Source organism: Stenella coeruleoalba (assembly GCF_951394435.1).
Source record: "Stenella coeruleoalba genome assembly, chromosome: 16".
NCBI lineage: Eukaryota > Metazoa > Chordata > Mammalia > Artiodactyla > Delphinidae > Stenella > Stenella coeruleoalba.
The window spans coordinates 40,935,599-40,956,692 of record NC_137162.1 but is presented as its reverse complement, the minus strand read 5'-3'; the positions used below and the strand labels follow the sequence as shown (position 1 = coordinate 40,956,692).

General features: G+C 34.0%; 1 protein-coding gene across 7 annotated transcripts in view; it reads left to right on the top strand.

Moving 5' to 3' along the window:
* PCDH15 (protocadherin related 15) overlaps positions 1 to 21,094 on the top strand; it is a 1,372,333-nt gene that overhangs the window by 1,246,558 nt on the left and 104,681 nt on the right. For all 7 annotated transcript variants that reach the window (XM_079899577.1, XM_079899579.1, XM_079899582.1 and 4 more), the window contains 2 exons: positions 16,186 to 16,295; positions 18,463 to 18,603. In XM_079899577.1, the coding sequence (XP_079755703.1) occupies positions 16,186 to 16,295; positions 18,463 to 18,603 (251 nt within the window). The remainder of the gene's footprint in view (positions 1 to 16,185; positions 16,296 to 18,462; positions 18,604 to 21,094) is intronic.

Below are 21,094 nucleotides of genomic sequence, written 5' to 3'. Positions count from 1 at the left end.
ATCTCCAGCTGGCTTCACTTCTTTTTTTTTGCGATGAATAAGTCCAAATATTAGACCCTACCTTACAGAAATAATCATAAATTTTGAGTTATTACCATTCAGGCAATTAAGAAGTTTCTCTCTATCCATATTCAATCTTATATCTTAATTTAAACCATTTTTCACAATTTGATTTTCATTGGAAGTAGAGAAAAATAGGTAATCTTACTCATAAAATTCTGTTCTCAAAGTCATACCATGTAATGGATGAAACAGACCATAAAGACCATTTATTCAGCCTAATAACTTAATACGTGATTTCTCCAATGTCCTTGCCACAAAGTTGACTACGCTCTTTTAAAAACCTTACAGTTGTGAGAAACTCACCCCTTCAATCTTTGGATAGCTGTGAATATTGGGAAATCATTCCTCATGCTTAGGTTATTATTGGTACATTTACTCTTCTAAATTATTTTATATGCATTTTTCTCTGAGCCTTCATCAATTTTAGCATTTACTCATTTCAAGTAGTGTAAATGTAGGGGAGGAAAAATAACTTTTCTTGTACCCTTCAGATTTATTAACTGAGATCCCTGTCATAAAAGATTAATAAGAGAAAGACAAACAAGTTTATTAACATGTATCTCTCATGTATACATGAGAGATACACAGGGTGATGAGTAACACAAATAGGTGGCTTCAGAATACAGGATTAAATACCATCTTAATGGGAAATGGGGAGGAAGGATGTAGGCCTCTTGGAAGAGAGTAAATAATAATTTTAAGAAAGATGAATTGGTCCCTGGAATAGATGGAAAGTATGATAGTTTGGGAGAAAGTTTGCCTGGTTGTGCTATCCACTTCTAGTCTCCTCTCCTGTGAAAAGAGTCAGTCTTTACTGGTCGATGAAACTCCTGGAAAGAGAATCCATGATGACTAAGTTCCTTTTGGAGGATTTGTCTTTAGGTAGATAAGGGAACTCAGAGAAAGCCTCTCCCTGCATTTGCTGTTTTCTAAGTACCTACTGCTCAAAATAATCCATATACCAAAGCAGCTTATTTTGGGGGTGGGGTGACATATTTTGCTACCCTTTAATTGAAACTGAGCTAAACTTCTTACTTAAGACAGGTGTGACAAATAATACTCTCCTATTAATAATGAGCAGGTATCTTGATAAGGGTTGTGCTTATTGGGAAAGAGAAATCTGCATACCTGGTAATATCTGCCATTAATATGGAACAGATAAAGTGATAGTAGCCATGAAGTTGCCGAATTGAAAGAATATTAATTCCAGTTTCTCATACTGGTTTAATACATCCATATGGCAAACTCTTCTACATTGTTATAACATTTAATAATGGTTAACTATCACAATCAAGGCTTTCTTTTTTGTCTCCACATAAATTAATACATATTAAGTCTATTCAATTTATTCATCTTCATTTTAATATATCAATATATATTAATACTTATTTTAATATATATTGCAGTTCTATATTAATATCTTTTAAAGTTTTTCATCTTTATTTTCCTAGAAATTTTTTTCTAAATGTTGAATATTTTGTATTTAATTTATATCTTTCAAAATACTAATACTCCTTTTGAATTTAATCCCCTAAGGTACTGTATTAGTTCATGTTCATCCTCTGATAATTAGACATCAAGATGAGATTTAACAAGCAAGTATTTTATTAGGGGAAATACCTATGGGAGAGAAATGAGGAGAAAGCAGGGTAAGGCTAGGAGAACTTTAAAGCACATGCATTCTGACCCCAAGTGAAGAACAGGGAGAGAAGCTCATATGTAAACATCCTAGCCTACTGTGTCATTTGAGTGACTAATGTGTCATTTCAGTAAGTTTCTGCATGATGATTGGGGAGTCAAACCATAGTCCGATGTCAGAGATATATCCTGTGTTTCCCAGGAAGGGACCTACCTTAGCATCTCCACTTTTCTTAATCACTATCTGAAAGCAGTCCCTAGGAACATGACCTTCATATAAACACAGAAATATACTTCAGAGCACAGCAGCTGGAACCTTGGTCAAGCATACTTCCTATAGTTGGAAATCTGAGAGGCACACTCTCATTGCTGCCTCATGTCTTCATATCGAATAAGAGGTTTTCAGTCAATTATCTACTTCAATCTTCTGGAAGATAGTTACACTCTCATAGTCAGAAAATACATTTTATATATCTTTCATTTAATCCAGACAGAAATATCAAAATCCCAATAGTAGTTCAAACACATAATATTACTTGAGAATAGATTGACTCCTGTAGGTCAAGTGAGTTATCATTCAGAAGAAGCATGACATTTGGCCTTCATCTCAAGGTGATGGACTAAGACTTAAACACACTGGGATTCACTAGTCATGAGTTTTAGAGGTAAATACCATGGAAAGGTCAATGTGTCTGGAACAGACCATAGAGTCTAAATGTGAATATTGATTTTGAGTGGGAAATGCAGTATCTTATACAATTTATCAAAAATTTTACCAAAGATAATTATTTACAAATTTTCTAAACAGATATGTTACCAATATAGGATACCTTGGTATTTATTTAAAATGGAAGTGTATCAACATTGATTATTAAACTTTGCATGATTTAATGCTACATTTATATTAATTTTTAAGGATTCATGTATTTTAATATGTAATTCCCATAAACATAGAAACTCAAAATTTATATTTGTATATATAGAAAAGAGAAGGGGCAAATATTCGTAAGGTATTTTTATTAACCTCTGGAACAAGTTGTTATTTTTCTCTTAGATATCGTAAGTCATTTTCAATTTCTAGTATTACTCAAATTTAATATATCAAATCCAAAATAAGAATAACATACATATACATATTTTGACTTTTTAAAAAATTCAAATATACTTGAATGAAGAAAATAATCTTGTCAGTTTTCCTGTTAAAGTAAAAATTTGATACTTTGCTGACTAATGTGCATTAATCTTGTAACAAATGACAATGCAAAAATTTTGTACACTTTATATTCAAAATAAATTTCTCAAATGGTTTTATACTGAAGAATAAAAATAGAGTAGACTTTATCAAGAACTCTAAAAGATAAACGGTCTACTTCCTGATATACAAAAACAGAGAAAAAGCATAATTTAAAATCCAGAAATCCATTTTTATATACTATGAAAAATGGAAACAATGTTATCACAATGGCCAAGGAAATGATGAGTGAGCAGTTCTAGTTAACATTTCATTATTCAAGAGAATTAAAATTACCTAATGTTGAGGAACATTGCCATTATTCTTATATAAACCATACAAGTTTGGATTCAGGAATTTTGAGAAAAGATTTTTAATCAATAAGTACAGTAGTTTAGGAGGAATTATTGGTCTTACTTTCGAAGAATGAAAAAGAAAAAGAAAGCTATGTGAAAACTAGAAGTATAAAATAAACCTACATGCAGAGAGCATCACTTGATTGCTAAAGTTGTTTTCTATTTTAATTTAGATTTATTGTTCAGTGTAAGATCTGACTTTACTTGAAGATAACCTTCCCTGTCTTTTTTTGGCACTACTAAAATATTACCTCAAAGATAATAGATTTTGCCTCTTTCACTATTGAAAGAGTGACTCTGACAATCCTTCATTTCAGCTTTCATAGGCTTTCTCTGAATCCACATGGAATTTAATTTCTCCTTCACGTGTTCAAGGTTATGTATAGTTTTTGACATTTGCTCACAGAGCAGAGTGAAGCAAGTCTTCCAACAACAAAGGACTCAAGTTCTAACAGTTCATTTTAAATCCACTGTTTAGAATTTAAAACAAATTTTTCCATACAAAGAGTTATTATAGATTCTGTTCTTTCATTGCATTCTCTCTATGAGAAATTTTGGTTCAAGTACAACATATAGTACATTATTTTTATTTTGTTAATAGTTAATGTAAACTTTTTTTTTTGAGGAAAAATAACTTAATAGTTATCCTAAGGTTTAAATCCTTGCTGCACCTTTTATCAGCTGTTGCTTGAATTTGGGCAAGTTACCTAAGCTCTCTGAGGCCAACTTCTCTAGGGATCTGTTACTTACTTTATATACTTTATATACAAGAGAAAGGTATATACTTTATATACAAGAGAAAGGTAAAGTAAAGTAAAGTGCTAGGTACAGAAAACATGCTTAAGAAAGTAGTTGTGATATTCTTATTTAATAGGCTTATGCCAGGTGTTGGTCATGCAAAGATTTTTTTTAAATGTAGTTTTTGTTTTCAAGGAGTTTATACAGAGGAAGGAAAGAAGCAATCCTAATTGCCTGACTTCTGGCTGCCCCCATGTGATGAGATGAAAAGCCTCTGTTTCTGTGTTTGGAAGAATAGCACACATTTACCATATTTTCAAAACAAGAGAAGTGGGAATAAATAATTGCCTAAAAGTAAATAAAGATATGAGGAAGAGAAAGTAGATACTAAGCAAAACAAAATGTCACAAGTTAATTTCTCTACCCTCATTGGTTAAGAGATCTTCAGCAGTTTTTGATTTTAAAATATTCTAGGGAAATATCACTCTAGTTGCAAGGTGGGGAATGAATTTCTATGAAATTTGAATGTTAGTTTAAATAATAATGCCTTGAATATATATGTGAAGGTTAAAGCTATATGGTTCTAATGACCAAATGTGGATTGTTATTCTTTATATCATCTTCTAATCATCTTCATAAACAAAATAGCTCCTTCAATGATAGTCATGTAGAGGGATATTCTCACACTTAAGAGTCAAGTTCCTGATGTCCAGGATGAACAGGGCCCCTTACAGAATTGTTTGTGAAGCGTATTTCTATCTCACTGATGCTATATTTTACTTGTCTTTTTACCAGAGTTCTCAGAATGTTCTGTGAGCAGTGAATTTCAGTTCAGGGTAGGATGAAAAAGATGAAGCAGGAAAATTAAAGTTATTTTTCCTTAAATTTTACTAATTCATCCAGCATCTTTGTACACTAATTTATTTAACAATTTAAAAAAATATAGGCACAGGGCTTCCCTGGTGGCGCAGTGGTTAAGAATCTGCCTGCCAGTGCAGGGGACACGGGTTTGAGCCCTGGTCCAGGACGATCCCACATGCCGCAGAGCAACTAAGCCCATGAGTCACAGCTACTGAGCCTTCGTGCTGCAACTACTGAGCCCGTGTGCTGCCCGTGTGCCTAGAGCCCGTGCTCTGCAACAAGAGAAGCCACTGCAAAGAGAAACCTGCACACCGCAATGAAGAGTAGCCCCCGCTCGCCGCAACAAAGACCCAACACAGCCAAAAAAATAAATTAATTAATTAAAAAATATATATATAGGCACAGTGCTATGTAGAGTATAAAATAGAGCAGTTAATAGGGAACACATGGTCTCTCTAAAGTGTTTAATTCATAAGAGAAGAGAAACATTGAAAATGTTTACAAATGAGATAAAATGGCTGCTATATTCAAGTGGCATTAGTTTCTTTCCTCGTCCTGTCAATGAATATTTATTGAATACATAACTGCACTAGAAATAATAACATTGAACAAAATACACATGGTTCCTACCCTCAGAGATCTTATAATATACGTAGTAGATAGAAATTAATCAAATGATCATAAGAAACAGATTATAATTACAAACTTATGTGATATCGAAGAAAGGAAAAGAAAAGAACAGAAAAAAAGTGCTTTATGAGCACTTATAACAAAGCACACAACAGCAGCAGTGGGGGATATTAAAGCAAATTTGAAAAAAACAGGAGTTGAGATGTCAATAAGTAGTAATTATAGACTTGTAGGTGAAGGAATGTCGTGGACTCAGGAATTGGAAGGAAATGGATTGCATACAAATCCTAAATTGGAAAGGAGAAGACACATTCCAAGATTTAAAGAAAGGTTGAGGAAGAGAGAATGAACGTAAACTACTGTAAGATGAGGCAGAAATTTGGGGCATATTAGAGATTTGAGTTTTATTCTTTGAGCACTGGGAAGCCATTGAAATATGGTAAGCATGTAGTGGGCTAAGAAAGCTCAGATCGATAGTGATGTAAGTACATGTGAACTTTAAAAAGATGACTGACCACTCTATGGAAGTCAGACAGGAAAGTAGTCAAAATGGATGAACATGGACTGGTCAGAAAAAACTATAGTACTTTAAGCAAAGAACAATGACAGCTGGCCTAGAGTAGGAAGTTGGCGAAGGAAAATGGATGAGACCTAAAAGAAAATCTCCTAGACAAAGCAATATTAAAGTGGAAACCTAAAGAAGTGCCCTAAAGAACTTGTCAGGGGAAGATTGTGCTAGGAAGAGAGAGCAGCATATATAACGACCCAGAGAGAGGAGAATTGTAAAATGTTCTAAGAATTCAAAGCCTAGTATCGACCACAGAAATCTCTGGGAGGGAGTAGTTGGTGATGAGAAGGGAGACATAAGTAGAGTCAGATTTTGAGGGTATTTATGAGCCATATTAAAGGCATTGTTCATTTTCAAGGAGAAATTTGAGGACACTGAAGGAATTATCTCTAATTTTAATCCATCACACCATGCCAGTATTCTCCTATCTTCCTCAGCAAAAAGTGGAAGAACAGTTAGATTAGAAGAAAAAAATATTTTATGCAAATATTTAATGAGGTAAATGCCACATTTTGAATGATGATATAAAAACAGTAGCATTTTTAAAAATATTCAAAATGTCACACATTATTTCTAATTTTATAAAATTTACATCTCAAACTAAAAAATTATTCCAGGATTAAGGGGTTTTACATGAATATTTTATTTCTTTATTTTCATTTCTCAGTGTATCAAGTAGGTATCATAGAAAAAAAGAGGGAAAAATCAAATTGCCAATCAGACATAGTAAGCATAATGAATCTGTTTCTGGTAAATGGACATTTAAAATCTTTATCTAATGGATTCTAAATAATAAATTACCATATTTAAAGGGAAATGTTGATAAACATTTGTTTATTAAACAACCTCTTGTTTGTTAAAACAACCTCTCAGGCTTTTCAAAGTTTAATAACTAGGGATGCTGTATGGATAAAAGAACTGGGTAGGGGATATCTAGCTACAAATTTTTTTCCAGTTTTTTTTTTTTTTTTTTGCTGTATGCGGGCCTCTCACTGTTGTGGCCTCTCCCGTTGCGGAGCACAGGCTCCGGACGCGCAGGCTCAGCGGCCATGGCTCACAGGCCCAGCCGCTCCGCGGCATGTTGGGTGTTTCCGGACCGGGTCACGAACCTGCGTCCCCTGCATCGGCAAGCGGACTCTCAACCACTGTGCCACCAGGGAAGCCCCTATCCAGTTTTATTGACATATAATTGACATGCACTATTGTATTCATTTAAAGTGCACAACATAATAACTTGATATATGCATGTATTACAAAATAACTACTACAATAAGTTTAGTTAACATCACCTCATATAGTTACAATTTTTTTTCTTATGTTGAGGACTTTTAAGATCTACTCTTTTAGCAACTTTCAAACATACAATATAGTATTTTTCACTGTAGTTGCCATGCTGTACCTTCATTCCCAGAACTTACTTGTCTTATAACTGGAAGCTTGTACCTTTTGACCACCTTCACCCAGTTCCTCACCCCCCACCTCCCACCTCCCACTTCTGGCAGCCACCAATCTGGTCCCTGTTTCTGTGAGTTTGTTTTTTTTTTTTTTTTAGTTTCCACATATAAGTGAGGTCATACAGTATTTGTCTTTTTCTGATTTATTCCACTTAGCATAATACCCTCAGGGTCCATCCATGTTGTCACAAATGGCAGGATCCCCTTCTTTTTTATGACTGAGTAATACTTCACATATTTACATATATATATAAAATATATATCATAATAAAAACTAAATCTAGAATTAATATATTAATTACAACTTCTTTAGCAAAAACTTAAATGAAAATGAAATACCCCCACTTCCTAAAATAATGTTGAATTTATCTGTCTTAAGGTATTGAATACTTAATCCATCTTAAGATATATATCCTCCTACCTAGATGGCATGATTGTAAATGTTTATTGTCTTTCTAGGGTATGAATAACACTTAATGAAAAATGATTTATCTCTTTCTTTCTTAGAAATTCTAGCAGAATTTGAACGTCTATTTTTATTATGCTATTTTTGAGGTAGTACATTCATGCAACTGTTAAAAGTAGAATTGAATTGAAATATTAAATGCTCTACCAGAGTATCTATTTTTCTTTTTTGATGTTATGTGTATGACTACACTAATATATTTCAAGATTCTATGGTGATTCATTAGGTAAGAAATAGTTTCTTACCTAATGGCATAGAGTCTAGTGGAATCAATAGAAAACAACAAATAAAAACATTAGAGAGCCTGTTTCAGAAGTTTACTGTCATGCCCTTCAAAAAGTCCAAATGTACAGATTCATCTATAAAGGAGAAAAGAAACACTCTTTTTTTTTAACGTCTTTATTGAGGTATAATTGCTTTACATGGTTGTGTTAGTTGCTGCTGTATAACAAAGTGAATCAGTTATATGTATACATATATCCCCATATCTCCCTCCCTCTTGCGTCCCCCTCCCACCCTCCCTATCCCACCCCTCTAGGTGGTCACAAAACACTGAGCTGATAAATAAGCCAAAATACAAAACTGTTTTCTCAGAGGTTGTTATTAAGTATATAAAGACCTACATCACAGCCTATTTTTAGTAAGTAAATCAATTAGCCAGAAATGAATATGCCTGGTCTAGTCATTCATCAGACCATGCAGCCCGCTGATTCCACTTACAGATACTTTGTTGGTATTTGGGAAATATAAAATATAAATAGTGCATGCCATGTTTACTACTGAACTTTTAACCAGATATCTGGTATTAATGTATTTACTACATTTTACTGTAACTGTTTACACAACTATCTGGTTTGCTTGTGAAGCTATAAACTCCATGACTGCAGAATTCACTTCCTCTATCCTGTCTTTGTGTCTTTATTGCCTAGTGGATGTCAGGCACATGGTATATGTTCAGTAAATATTTATTGAATGAATGGGTAAACCTCTATGCATAAAATCATTACATTTTAAGTGATTTTGTTGTTGTTTAAGTCTCAGAGTCAGCCTATACCAATCCAGCCTATACCAATACCAGCCTATACCACAGTAGTTGTTTTTGAATGAAACCCCAAAAAGTCTATGAATTTAAAGCTGTAAAGACAGTAAAAAGAAAAATATTATCCCCGTTTCAGATATAAAATTGATGTGATTGAGAACTGAAAAGGGAAAATCAGAGTGCATAAAAACATAGTCTATAATATTAGCCAAGATAGATATTAATAAGTATTCCAGTTTTATTTTTATTGTGTCTACTGTCTATGAGACAAAGCTACACATCATTATAATATTTAAGCTAAACTTCCAGAAGCGTAGCTTATAAAGTGATATATTAACGATGGCTATAATTTATGGAGTACCTACCACATGCTAGGTGTAAGGAAAACTTTTTGTATGCATTATATCCTTTAGTGAACTCAGCAATCTTCTGATCTAGTTAATGTCCCCATTTTACAAATAAAGAAATAAGATCAGGGAAACTAAGAATTTTCCCAAGGTCACATAGCTAGTAAATATGAGAGCCATAATTCAAACTCAGAGCTATTAGAATCTGAGGAGAGTGTTCTTAGCTTAATTCTAGTCTGTGAAAGGACATTCACTGCTGTAGAAGTAAGCACTAAAGGTTGGTGACTAGAGTGAGGGAAGCAAAGACAGGAAGGCAGCAGGGAGAAAGTCCATTATTCCCCAAAGACATGATTTCAAACCACTCCTATCTGAATCACCTGGGGACCTTTTATAAATGATAGTCCTGGATCTGACTGTATGGACCTACTAAATGGGAATCTTTAAGCATGATGCAAAAGTCTGAAACTTTAATAAGTTATTCAGCTAATTTTTACAGTTTAAAGTTTTAGAGCCAATAACTAAGAAAGATTAAACTCTATTAATTCAAACAGTAAATCAGTCAATCTATCAATCAAACAAACAGATTGCAGATTTAGCTTTCAAGTAGTTTTCTGAACTTGAGAAAGTGCTTACTACTCAGGACCTCAGTTTTCTTGTCTTCCAGACAGGGTCACTTCATGGATCTGAATAGAAGCAAAACTCTTAACAATAGTAAGTTCACTTCAGAAAAGATGTAAAAAAACAGTGTCTAACCATTGGTCTTTCATTCATTTTCTTATCTACAATCCATCCTAAGAACTGTAGGAAAGCTGGCATCTCTCTCCTGCTTCATGTCTTTTTTAGACTGTTTTTCTCAGTTAAATATGTCAAATTAGATCACCCTGATGCAATTACTCCAAGGTTACAAATAGCAGGAGTTCCAGTGGGTGTTTTTTTTCCTTCCCATTTTCATTAAATTCCCTCATAGTAGATATAAAATCAGTTCCTAAATTGGCACTGATTCGCAAATATATTGAATTCGGACATGTCAAAATAAATTAATTTGTCTCTCAGTAGAAAGAAAGCAATACAGCGAGATTGAATCCCAGTGAAATTTTATAGCACTTATTTACAAATACTTTTATATCCTAAACTGCACAGCATTTAAAAATTAGGAGCTTTATGCAGCACATATAACATTTACTTTTACTGCTACTTCTTAAAACCAATGATAAAAGTAAATTTTAAATTGTAGAATAATTCTTTCATTTTATATTTATACTGTAAAACTGGGGCTAACCTTTGGAAACCACACATTCTGTTATTTTAGTATTGTCATTATTCAGATGACTCAGATACATTAAAATATTTAATTGAGAGATTTATTGTAATCTATATTTTCCAAAAAATCAATTTTAAATGTTAAACAGATATCTATGAATTAGTTTATACATTCATAAGAAAATTATGGTATATGTGTTTTGCATATAAATTCTGTAGCAGTTAACTTTTCTAGGTCACAGTTACTTTATTTGCAAAAATGTATTTCTAAACAACAGATTTGGAGTTATTTTGATCAACTTTCTTCTTACTAAAGTGCACCTATTTGTAGTACATTTATGATTCAGCAATAAAACATATCAAACCACAAAAAGACATGGGGGGTGGCTTAAGTACATATTGCTAAGGACAGAAGTCAGGCCCCAAAGACTACATAGTATATGATCCCAACTATATGACCTTCTGGAAAAGGCAAAAGTATACAGACAATAAAAAGATCAGTGGTTGCCGGGTATTTGGGTGGGGGTAGGGGGACAAATACATGAGGAACAGGAGATTTTCCATCACTGAAACGATATTCTGTATGACACTGTATGTAATGGTGGATATATGACATTATACCTCTGTCCAAACCCGTAGAACATAAAGAATGAAACCTCATGTAAACTATGACCAAAGTGCTGCCTTTGAGGGATAAGTAGTAGCCAGTGCTGCCATCTGGAATATGTCAGGACATGTAGGTATTAAACCCAATTCAGATCAAGCTTTGTGAAAGAACCTTTAGTGAAGGTCCTTCCTTAAGGCATTTTAAAGATGTAAAACCACTTGTAAAAGTCACTCCAAGGCTCCAAAGTCCATGTCTGTTTAAAATATACCATTTTCTTTAGCATCCTCTTCGCAACCCTTTTCTGGGGAAAGGGAATCCAGTAGGTCTTTTGACTCTTAAGCTTCATCAGTAAGTCTATATATTTTCACTAGTGAGCCCTAGCTCTTTCAAGTGTCTTTTATTGTAAGAGGGCTTTTTCTCAATTATATTGGCAGTAAATCTGGCTTTAAAAAGTAGAATTCTTGAATTTCAGATTCCAAACAACTATTAGTTTTGAATTAGTTATTAAAAAGTTAAATTGGAAGAGGGTTAATGATACATTGTTTATTATAAAATGGATGAAGTGCAACTACAATTATGTGAATTGATAGCAAGAGAAAAAAAATTGTTTAAAAAAAGTGGCTTATGAGGAATCATTTATTTGACTATAATTCTTTGCTTCTGAAATTAATCAATAGATTTTGATTGTATTCTACAGGAAGAAGGGGAATGATAAATCACATTATATCAGACTCAGAATGGTAGAATTGGAAAATACTTTACAAATAGTTTACTCTAAAAATCATAAATTGTCAGCCCACAGATCAAACCAAGTCACGTGATGCTTTAAAAAATAAATTTCGTTGGATACCAAAATGTAAAAGTTCATAGAATTTACATAAAAATTTGAATTTCCTTTTTCCATTTTAAAATAACTCTGGACTTGCATTATTGCATGCTGATTATCCTTATTAAATAGAGTATGTAGTGTCCAATTCCTTTCCACCCCTTTCCCCATTAATTTATTCCCAACCCATTTTATTTAACTTTCTTATCTTTTTATCCTCTCTAACATCTGATTTTATGGATCCTGATTTAAACCAACTCCTTCATCTTATATTCAAGTTATATGTGACTCCAAAGGGAATATGTAATTTGCCCCATCATGTAACTTGTACTTTCCAGGGCATAAAACAAAAATAAAATGGGCCTTCCCTGGCAATAAAATAGAAAAGAATTGAAATTTTGTAATCTAATGCTCATTATCATAAAGGTTGATTTAAATCTAGCCAGGAGAAAATTGCTTTTTTTTTTTTTTTTGTGGTTTGCGGGCCTTTCACTGTTGTGGCCTCTCCCGTTGTGGAGCACAGGCTCCAGACGCGCAGGCTCGGCGGCCATGGCTCATGGGCCCAGCCACTCAGCAGCATGTGGCATCTTCCCGGACCGGGGCACGAATCCGTGTCCCCTGCATCGGCAGGCAGACTCTCAACCACTGCACCACCAGGGAAGCCCAGAAAATTGCATTTTTATAGTATGTTTTGATTCTGGTAGAAAGAAGTATGTTGGAACAATTAAGACAAAGGTTAATGAGATATTTTGTCTAGAAGTAAATCTGTTTTAAACATTTACTAACAAAAAGAAGTTTAAATGTTTTTAGTGGTGGGCGTAGGATTTGAATTCCTTCTTAAACTATGTCAGTTGCTTTTTCCAGTGTTAATCATTTTCATCCTGATTGTACAAAAATATGCATAAAATATTTTATTTTTAAAGTTTAAAATGAAAGATGGCATTTTTATAATGTGAAAGCTGAAGGCATATTAGCTGCAGACTTTATATTTCTATACTTTATAAGGATCAAGAGTTCATTATGAAATAATTATGGAAAGTATAAAATTTAGCTCTTATCTCACATAGTAACAAGATAGGTGAGTAAACAATTTAAACAGCTTCTATTTCCACAAAAAGAAATCCAGTATATGAAAATCATCACAGAATATAACTAACATATGTTTTCTTATATCACACTTAAGTTGTATGAAATTTGATCTGTCGTTAACAATTCATTGCTCTAATATCCAAGCCATGTGTATTAGTTGTCTATTGCACCATAATAATACTACTGCAAATGTAATGAGTTCAAACAACACACTTATTATCTTGAAGTTTCTGTAGGCCAGGAAATTGTTGGCTGTGTCCTCTCTTTCATAGTCTCACACAGGTTTTAGTCAAGATGTTGGCCAGGGCAAGAATCTCACTTGAGGCTTGACTAGAGAAGGGTCTACCTCCAAGCTCATGTGGTTGTTGCTAGGATTCAGTTCCATGTGGGATGTTTTACTGAGGGCCTTAGTTGCTTGCTGATTGTTGGTCAGAACTCACCATTCCACGTCTCCACTCACTTCATTAAATCCAGCAAGGGAAGTAGTCAGAGTCCGCTAGCAAGAAGTTACAAGTTATAATCTAATATAACATAGTCACTGAAGTGACATCCCATCTTGTTTGCTGTATTCTGTCCATTAGAAACAAGTCACAGTCTGCCCCTCCTACAAGAGGAGATACACAAGGGTAGGAATACCAAGGTGAGGATCCTACTGTGTTTCCATGACTCTTTAATTTTAACCCTTTCCAGGTTTAATGATTTCACAATCACCAAGGTCAACCACTAGCCAATGTTGCAAACAACAATTAGTCTTAATGTCTGTTTATAATCTAAAATATCATAGAAAAAGATATCTGTTCATAATCCATCAAAACTAACCTTAGTGTCACTTTTCGAAGTGCCTTCCTTTTTGTGGTAGTCTACTGTCATTTTAGGTTCAAAATTACCAAAGGCATCCTTATTTCACTAAACTGACACTGTGACGATGCCTAGGTAAATTGCTTATAAAATATAATTGTGTTACCTCAGATATCTTTCTTTAGAAGTCTGCTTAGGTAAATGTATCCTTTTCTTATCTAAATATTTTTTTATTCTTTGGGACTCTTTTGATTGCAAGTGATTGAAATACTAGATAAAGGAGAATTTATTGTTTTAGTAGCTGAAATGATGAGTTTACCTAGCTTCAAGTATAAAAGCATTTAGATTACTAGTCAAAGTGTACAGGATGTATTTTCAACCTTTAGTTATTTCATTTGTGTTGCTTTATTATCAGAAAGAACCCCCTCATAGGGAGAAACATTAATATTCTAGTCAATAACAACAAAAAAACTTTTTTTTTTTTGGTTACAGTAACATTCTTGGACAAGACTTTCATTGGGTTTGCATGAAACATTTACCACACATGAACATACAGCAAAGCAAAATAAAGTGCTCTCATTGGCCAGAGCTGGGTAGTGTGTCTATCGATATACCTGGGGGATTGGGTCAGTTCTACCCAAACCATTTAGACTAACAATGAAGGAGGTATGGTTATCCAAAGCAATATCTGGATGCTATTAACAAAAGAAGGCAGAAAATATGCAGAGAAGTAAAATTAAACAAACAAATAAATAAATAGATAAATACTTTATAATTTTCATTAAAAAATTATACAGGTTAGTTCTTACTCTTTGTCAAGAAATAGTTATTGACCATTCACTGGAGATATGGACCACCATTAGGTGCTATAACATCTGTCTGTAAGATAGATCATTTTACATTTAGGTAATTTTAGTCTATCAAGTATATGGAGTACAGTGGCAAAGAACATAGCATTTTGGACAAGATGTTTAAGAAGGATTGTATGTAATTAATTTTTCAGACTGTATTTGTAGCTCAGAATTTGTTATAAAAGGCTTCATGTAAGCACAATATAATTGTGTAATGTAATCTAGATTAGAAGAACTGAGAAGATGGAGATAAAAATGAAGGGTAATATTAAGAGTAAGTATTACAAGATAAAAGGCCATGTGAAAGAGTGTCAGTAGGATTTATCTTATCAGTTTGAGGAAAGAGGCTAAAGCTTATAGAAATCAGATGGGTTAGATAGATTGGACTATAAAAAGATTCGGAGATGTTAAAACTTTATATTTAAGAATTTTCTAAATCTGTTGGAGTTGGATGATATAAGTATGTGAATTGTAAGAGTGAGATTGTTTGCATTAGTTTATGAAGATAAAGTTATAATAGCCTAGTCACAGTGACCAATATTGTAAAATAAAATGGATATTTTGAGAATGAGATACTGTGTTGTTGAAAATTTATTTTTAAAATTAAACAAGTCATGCAAACTATTATATATAGGATGGATAAACAACAAGGTCCTACTGTATAGCACAGGGAACTATATTCAATATCTGTGATAAACCATAATGGAAAAGAATATGAAAAAGACTATATATGTATAACTGAGTTACTTTGCTGTACAGCAGAAATTAACATAACATTGTAAATCAACTATAATTCAAAAAATTTTTTTAAATAAATAGATAAATAAAATTAAGGGTCATAGTACTGGGGGAATAATATGGTTACAGTTAAGTAAAATAAGTGAATTCAAAAGAAATATTAATTTTGTGATTCCATCCATTCAAATACGTTTAGTACAGTTAAAGTTTAAAGTAGAGCAGGATAAGGACTAGACTAAAAAGAGATATCTGGAGGCCATTTGCTTAAATATGCTAATATTACCAACATAAAAGCAATATTTTTCTTTAGCAACTTGAGATAGCAAACTGTATCTACCTATTGCATTCTGTGCAGAAGTTGAGACAAGTAAAATGAATTTTATACAATTTTTGGCAGATAATAAAGTAGTAATATACGTGTGACAAGACATTCTTAACAAAGAACATTTGCATAATTTTGAACATAGGGCTGGAGTCTGAATGTGTTACTTTGTTGAAAAGTTCAAAAAATAGTATTATTCAAATAAACACAAATGCACAAAACTAACATATTCTATTATTAAATTCAAAACTCCATCATGACAAAATGGACAAGAAAAATAAATTATCTTCTCTAAACCTGCAGACCGCCTCCAGTAAGTGAACTTGCAACCAGAGGGACTATGGTTGGTGTAATTTCTGCTGCAGCCATCAATCAGAGTATTGTGTACTCCATTGTTGCAGGAAATGAAGAGGGTGAGTATATGTTTAGTCTGTGTTTTCATCATAAAACAATAAACTTAGATTTGGAATAAATTTCAGATTTAATTACTCTTTACCCTATTTTTCTAGTAAGATGTGTCTGACTTAAATGTAACTATGTGCTGAATCTGATTAAAAATCCAGTTATATTGACAAATGCTATTTATTTCCCCTAGGGAATACTCAATATCCAATTCTGAAAGTGTTCCCCTCCCCCTGAATTAGGGATATTTTAATAACGTGTTCAAAATTAATGCATACTTTCAGCTTTTGGTCATAATCATAGCCTGCAGTAGTCTCTGGCCACTGTTTTGTGCCATCCACAGCCCTTACCCCATGTCATACATTAACTAATCCTGAAGAAATTTTAGGAACAGAAATAACTGTGAATGCCCAAAGAGCCACATCCATGATAAAAAGCCTTTTGTATGAGTCCTCAAACTGTCAAATCAAACATATAATCAACAGTTGTAAGTAAATAAATAATTTGAGTTTTGTCTACCATCACTTTTCACTGAGAATGGAATGGTTTGCTAACCTGTGGGAATAAGTTCCTAACTCAGTTTTTCAATTTGCAGATTGATTATTTGTTTCACCTATGACCCACAGGTTAGTTGTCCTCCGGTTTTCCCTTTTTATGAGTTAAATGGTCTGGCATGTTGTAGGTGGTAAAAAAACAAACAAACTAAAAACCCAGTTAATATACATTTAAAAAACACATGCATATTCAATATTAAACAAATGAATGTTAATGTTGTAAAGCAGTTTGCAAGGAAATTATAAAAGCTGTTTTCAAGTATTTCAGTGACCAACCATTACCGGAAATTACTGCCCCTGAAGCAAGTGCTCAATGTAGTACTTTTCTTATTGTCTTTGTTTCTCCTGTGCTGTTATGCCTCCTCTCCAAATATTACTGACTTTCCTTTTTCCTTGAACTTATAACATCTGACTGAAGCTAAGATTTCTGAATCTGTTCTTATAATTTTTTCTGTAATTCTATCTGTTCTCTTCCTTGAAGTTAGCAAAGTGGCTCTACTTATTACCCACACTCCACCACAATGATTCTTTTTACATTCAATTTATTTGCTTATCAATTTATTCAACTAATATTTATTGAGCATCTATCATGTACTCAGTACCTTCTAGCTACTTAGGATAGAGCAGTGAACAAAATAGACAGATCCTTGCCCTCATAGAATTTATCAATCCAATGAGAGGAGATAGTAACAATTATTAAACAATTATTAAGTTAATAAACATATAGTGTTTAGGTAGTGATAAATGCTGTGGAGAAAACCAGAGTGAGGAAAAGACAGAGAGAGTGAAAGAGGTGGGGTATTACAAAGGTTGCCGGTGTGCCCTGCCCTTCACTCAAATATATATGACCAAATTTATTTTAATAAATAGACTTCAGGGGCTTCCCTCGTGGCGCAGTGGTTGAGAGTCCGCCTGCCGATGCAGGGGACACGGGTTCGTGCCCCGGTCCGGGAGGATCCCGCATGCCGCGGAGTGGCTGGGCCCGTGAGCCATGGCCGCTGAGCCTACGCGTCCGGAGCCTGTGCTCGGCAACGGGAGAGGCCACAACAGTGAGAGGCCCGCGTACCGCAATAAATAAATAAATAAATAAATAGACTTCAGGGCAAAATATTTTAAGATATTTAGAATAATAAATAATATTTTCTAAATAATCAACATATGAAATTATCTGTTTGTTCTGTTTGTTCCCTCTCACATTCTTACAAAACACTAAATCTGCAGGATAATAAGATGCATTACATCATAAAAAGTATAATAATCCAATAAGGTCATAAAATAATTGCTTAAACAAAATTAAATGGATTTCTTTAAAACAAAATTTCTAGAAGCATTTAGTGTGGCAGAAGATTGTGTGTATCTACGGTGAGGGAAATAGTATGCATTGTTTCAGATTTAATTGACCATAGAAACATCAATTTCCAGGAGAATCTCAAAAAAACTTGAATTTCAAAACATGCATTTAGGGAAACACTGATGTTGATAATTTCAGGAACTGGAACAGAGTTTCCAAAGCCAGCATTTTGTAACTCTTATATGTGTTTTAAAAATCACAGTGCTTTTTAAAGAGAATTATTTTCCCTTACAGTGTGAAGAGAGTAACCAAGGAATTGTGTTTTAATTCTAGATAAGTTTGGAATTAATAACATCACGGGTGTAATCTATGTGAATGGCCCTCTGGATTATGAGACAAGGACAAGCTATGTACTTCGAGTCCAAGCTGATTCCCTGGAAGTAGTCCTCGCCAACCTACGTGTTCCTTCAAAAAGTAAGTTGTATTACTTAAGGATTTTACAAGAATTTTATGGTGTTTTTATTTATTTTCTAATGAAATACATATGTCTAAATAAAATCCTCAGTGGAGAACGTAGAAAGATCATTAACACTCAAAGATGACTGCCCATTCATTTTAAGATCTGATATATGACAATGCAGAGAATGACTTCATACTTCTTAAATGTCAAGGTAATAACACAATGTTTTCAAATTTTGTGCAGTCTTACTGGAATGCCATCATTATTGGTGTATGTTGCATAGAAACCTTATTCTTAATTACACTGGGTAGTTATGGCTAACCCCTTGGAATGTATATTGTTAAGGGGCACATGATTACCATACATTTCCTGAATTGTGTGGCTTCTGGTACTTTGTATTTTCTTAGAGCAGAGGAAAATGCATCTTAAAAAGAGTGACTAACATTTATCATAATGTTAGCATTATACTTAATTCACACCCATTTCTAGGAAATGAGATTTATTATCCCCATTTTACAAAGACAAGAAAAGGTTAAGTGATTTTTCAAAAAAAATGTTACTGTCAGTAAATGAAAAGTGGGAGATTTAAGCTATCTTTTGACTCCAAAATCTTTCTTCAGCATTTTGGTATAGTGTAGTTTACCCATACAGCGAACCAAGTAAAAGCCAATTTGTGAAGGGGACCAGCATAGATTCTGAGAGATGTTACTGGTAATGGGATAAACACTGTTCTTTTCCATCCATTGAGATAATACTCCTTTGCACATTAAGCAATCCATCTTTTTGTAACTTAACATTGTCATATATCAGCTGTTATAATGAATGGGAAATTTTTTAAAATCTAGAAAACCCAGGAAAACCTGATTTAATTTAACTACTAGCAGAATAGAGGCCCAGAGAAAGTATAAATAACAAAACAGGGTATGAAACATTTATATTTTACTCTGGGCCCATTTCTGGACATACTCTCACAGCACTCCATCAATCAGCATCTTTAAAACAGGAAAGAGGATAAAAGAAGAGACCCTGAGAGCCAGAGCAAGAGTACCCATATGAATGCCAGAGAGAGAGAGAGAGCACCCCAGCAGGATGAGAAGAGTGAGCAAGGTGGGAGTGAGAGGCAAAAGATGTGCTACAGAGTTTTCTGTATCAGTTCAGCAATTGATGATCATAAAAATAAATCACTTCTGTTCATGTATTTCAAATCTCACTTACAGATCTAAGGTAGAGGCCTGCACAGTTGTTTGTAAAAGCACAACCAAATCATTGGAAAAATCAGATTATATACAGTGTGTCTGTGGAATTACAGGAATTAAACTGTCTTCAGTGATTATGCATCACTTACATAATTGTTTAAAAATAGCAGACCAGGGGGCTTCCCTGGTGGCACAATGGTTGAGAGTCCGCCTGCCGATGCAGGGGACACGGGTTCGTTCCCCGGTCCGGGAAGATCCCACATGCGGCGGAGCGGCTGGGCCCGTGAGCCGTGGCCTCTGAGCCCGTGAGCCGTGGCCTCTGAGCCTGCGCGTCTGGAGCCTGTGCTCCACAACGGGAGAGGCCACAACAGTGAGAGGCCCGCGTACTGCAAAAAAAAAAAATAGCAGACCAGTTATTTGAGTTTTTAAAATCTTTAAACTGCAAGCAATTACATTTTTATAAAATATAGAGGACACTTACAATTTACAATTCAATTGTAAATTAAATTGACTAAACCAGGAGTTGAAAGGTTAGAGTAGTTCTAAATTACATAGTGTAAACTACCTTATTGCAAATAAAAGTAAATGTAAAAGTTAATTGAAAACCATTTGTCTTCTTTCTTTGAAACAAACAGAAAGTTAGAATTAGAAAAAAAAATTTGCCAAATATTTAAGTTGTAGACCCTAGCATTTTTCAAGAAATAGCTCTGATTTCTAGGCATAAAGACATATTGATGTTTCATATGTGAGTATAGTAAACTAGTTCTCACTGTAATTTGAATGTAAATCTGAGGCTAATAAAAGTTTAGCTAATACACCCATGTATACTTACATGTGCCCTAGTATGCATGCACAGTGAGACCAGTTAGCAAATTCATGAATTATCCTCTCAGAAATGTGTGAAGCCGAAAAGCTAAATGTTAGTTTGTTTAATGCCTAATGCTTTGACTATTTGTTATTATCGGGTTGGCCAAAAAGTGCGTTCGGGTTTTTATAAGATCGTATGGAAAAACCCGAACGACCTTTTTGGCCAACCCAATAACATTTCATGACTGACTTTTTTTTTTTTAAACATCTTTATTGGAGTATAATTGCTTTACAATGGCGTGTTAGTTTCTGCTTTATAACAAACTGAATCAGCTCTACATATACATATATCCCCATATCTCCTCCCTCTTGCATCTCCCTCCCACCCTCCCTATCCCACCCCTCCAGGCGGTCACAAAGCACCGAGCTGATCTCCCTGTGCTATGCGGCTGCTTCCCACTAGCTATCTATTTTACATTTGGTAGTGTATATATGTCCATGC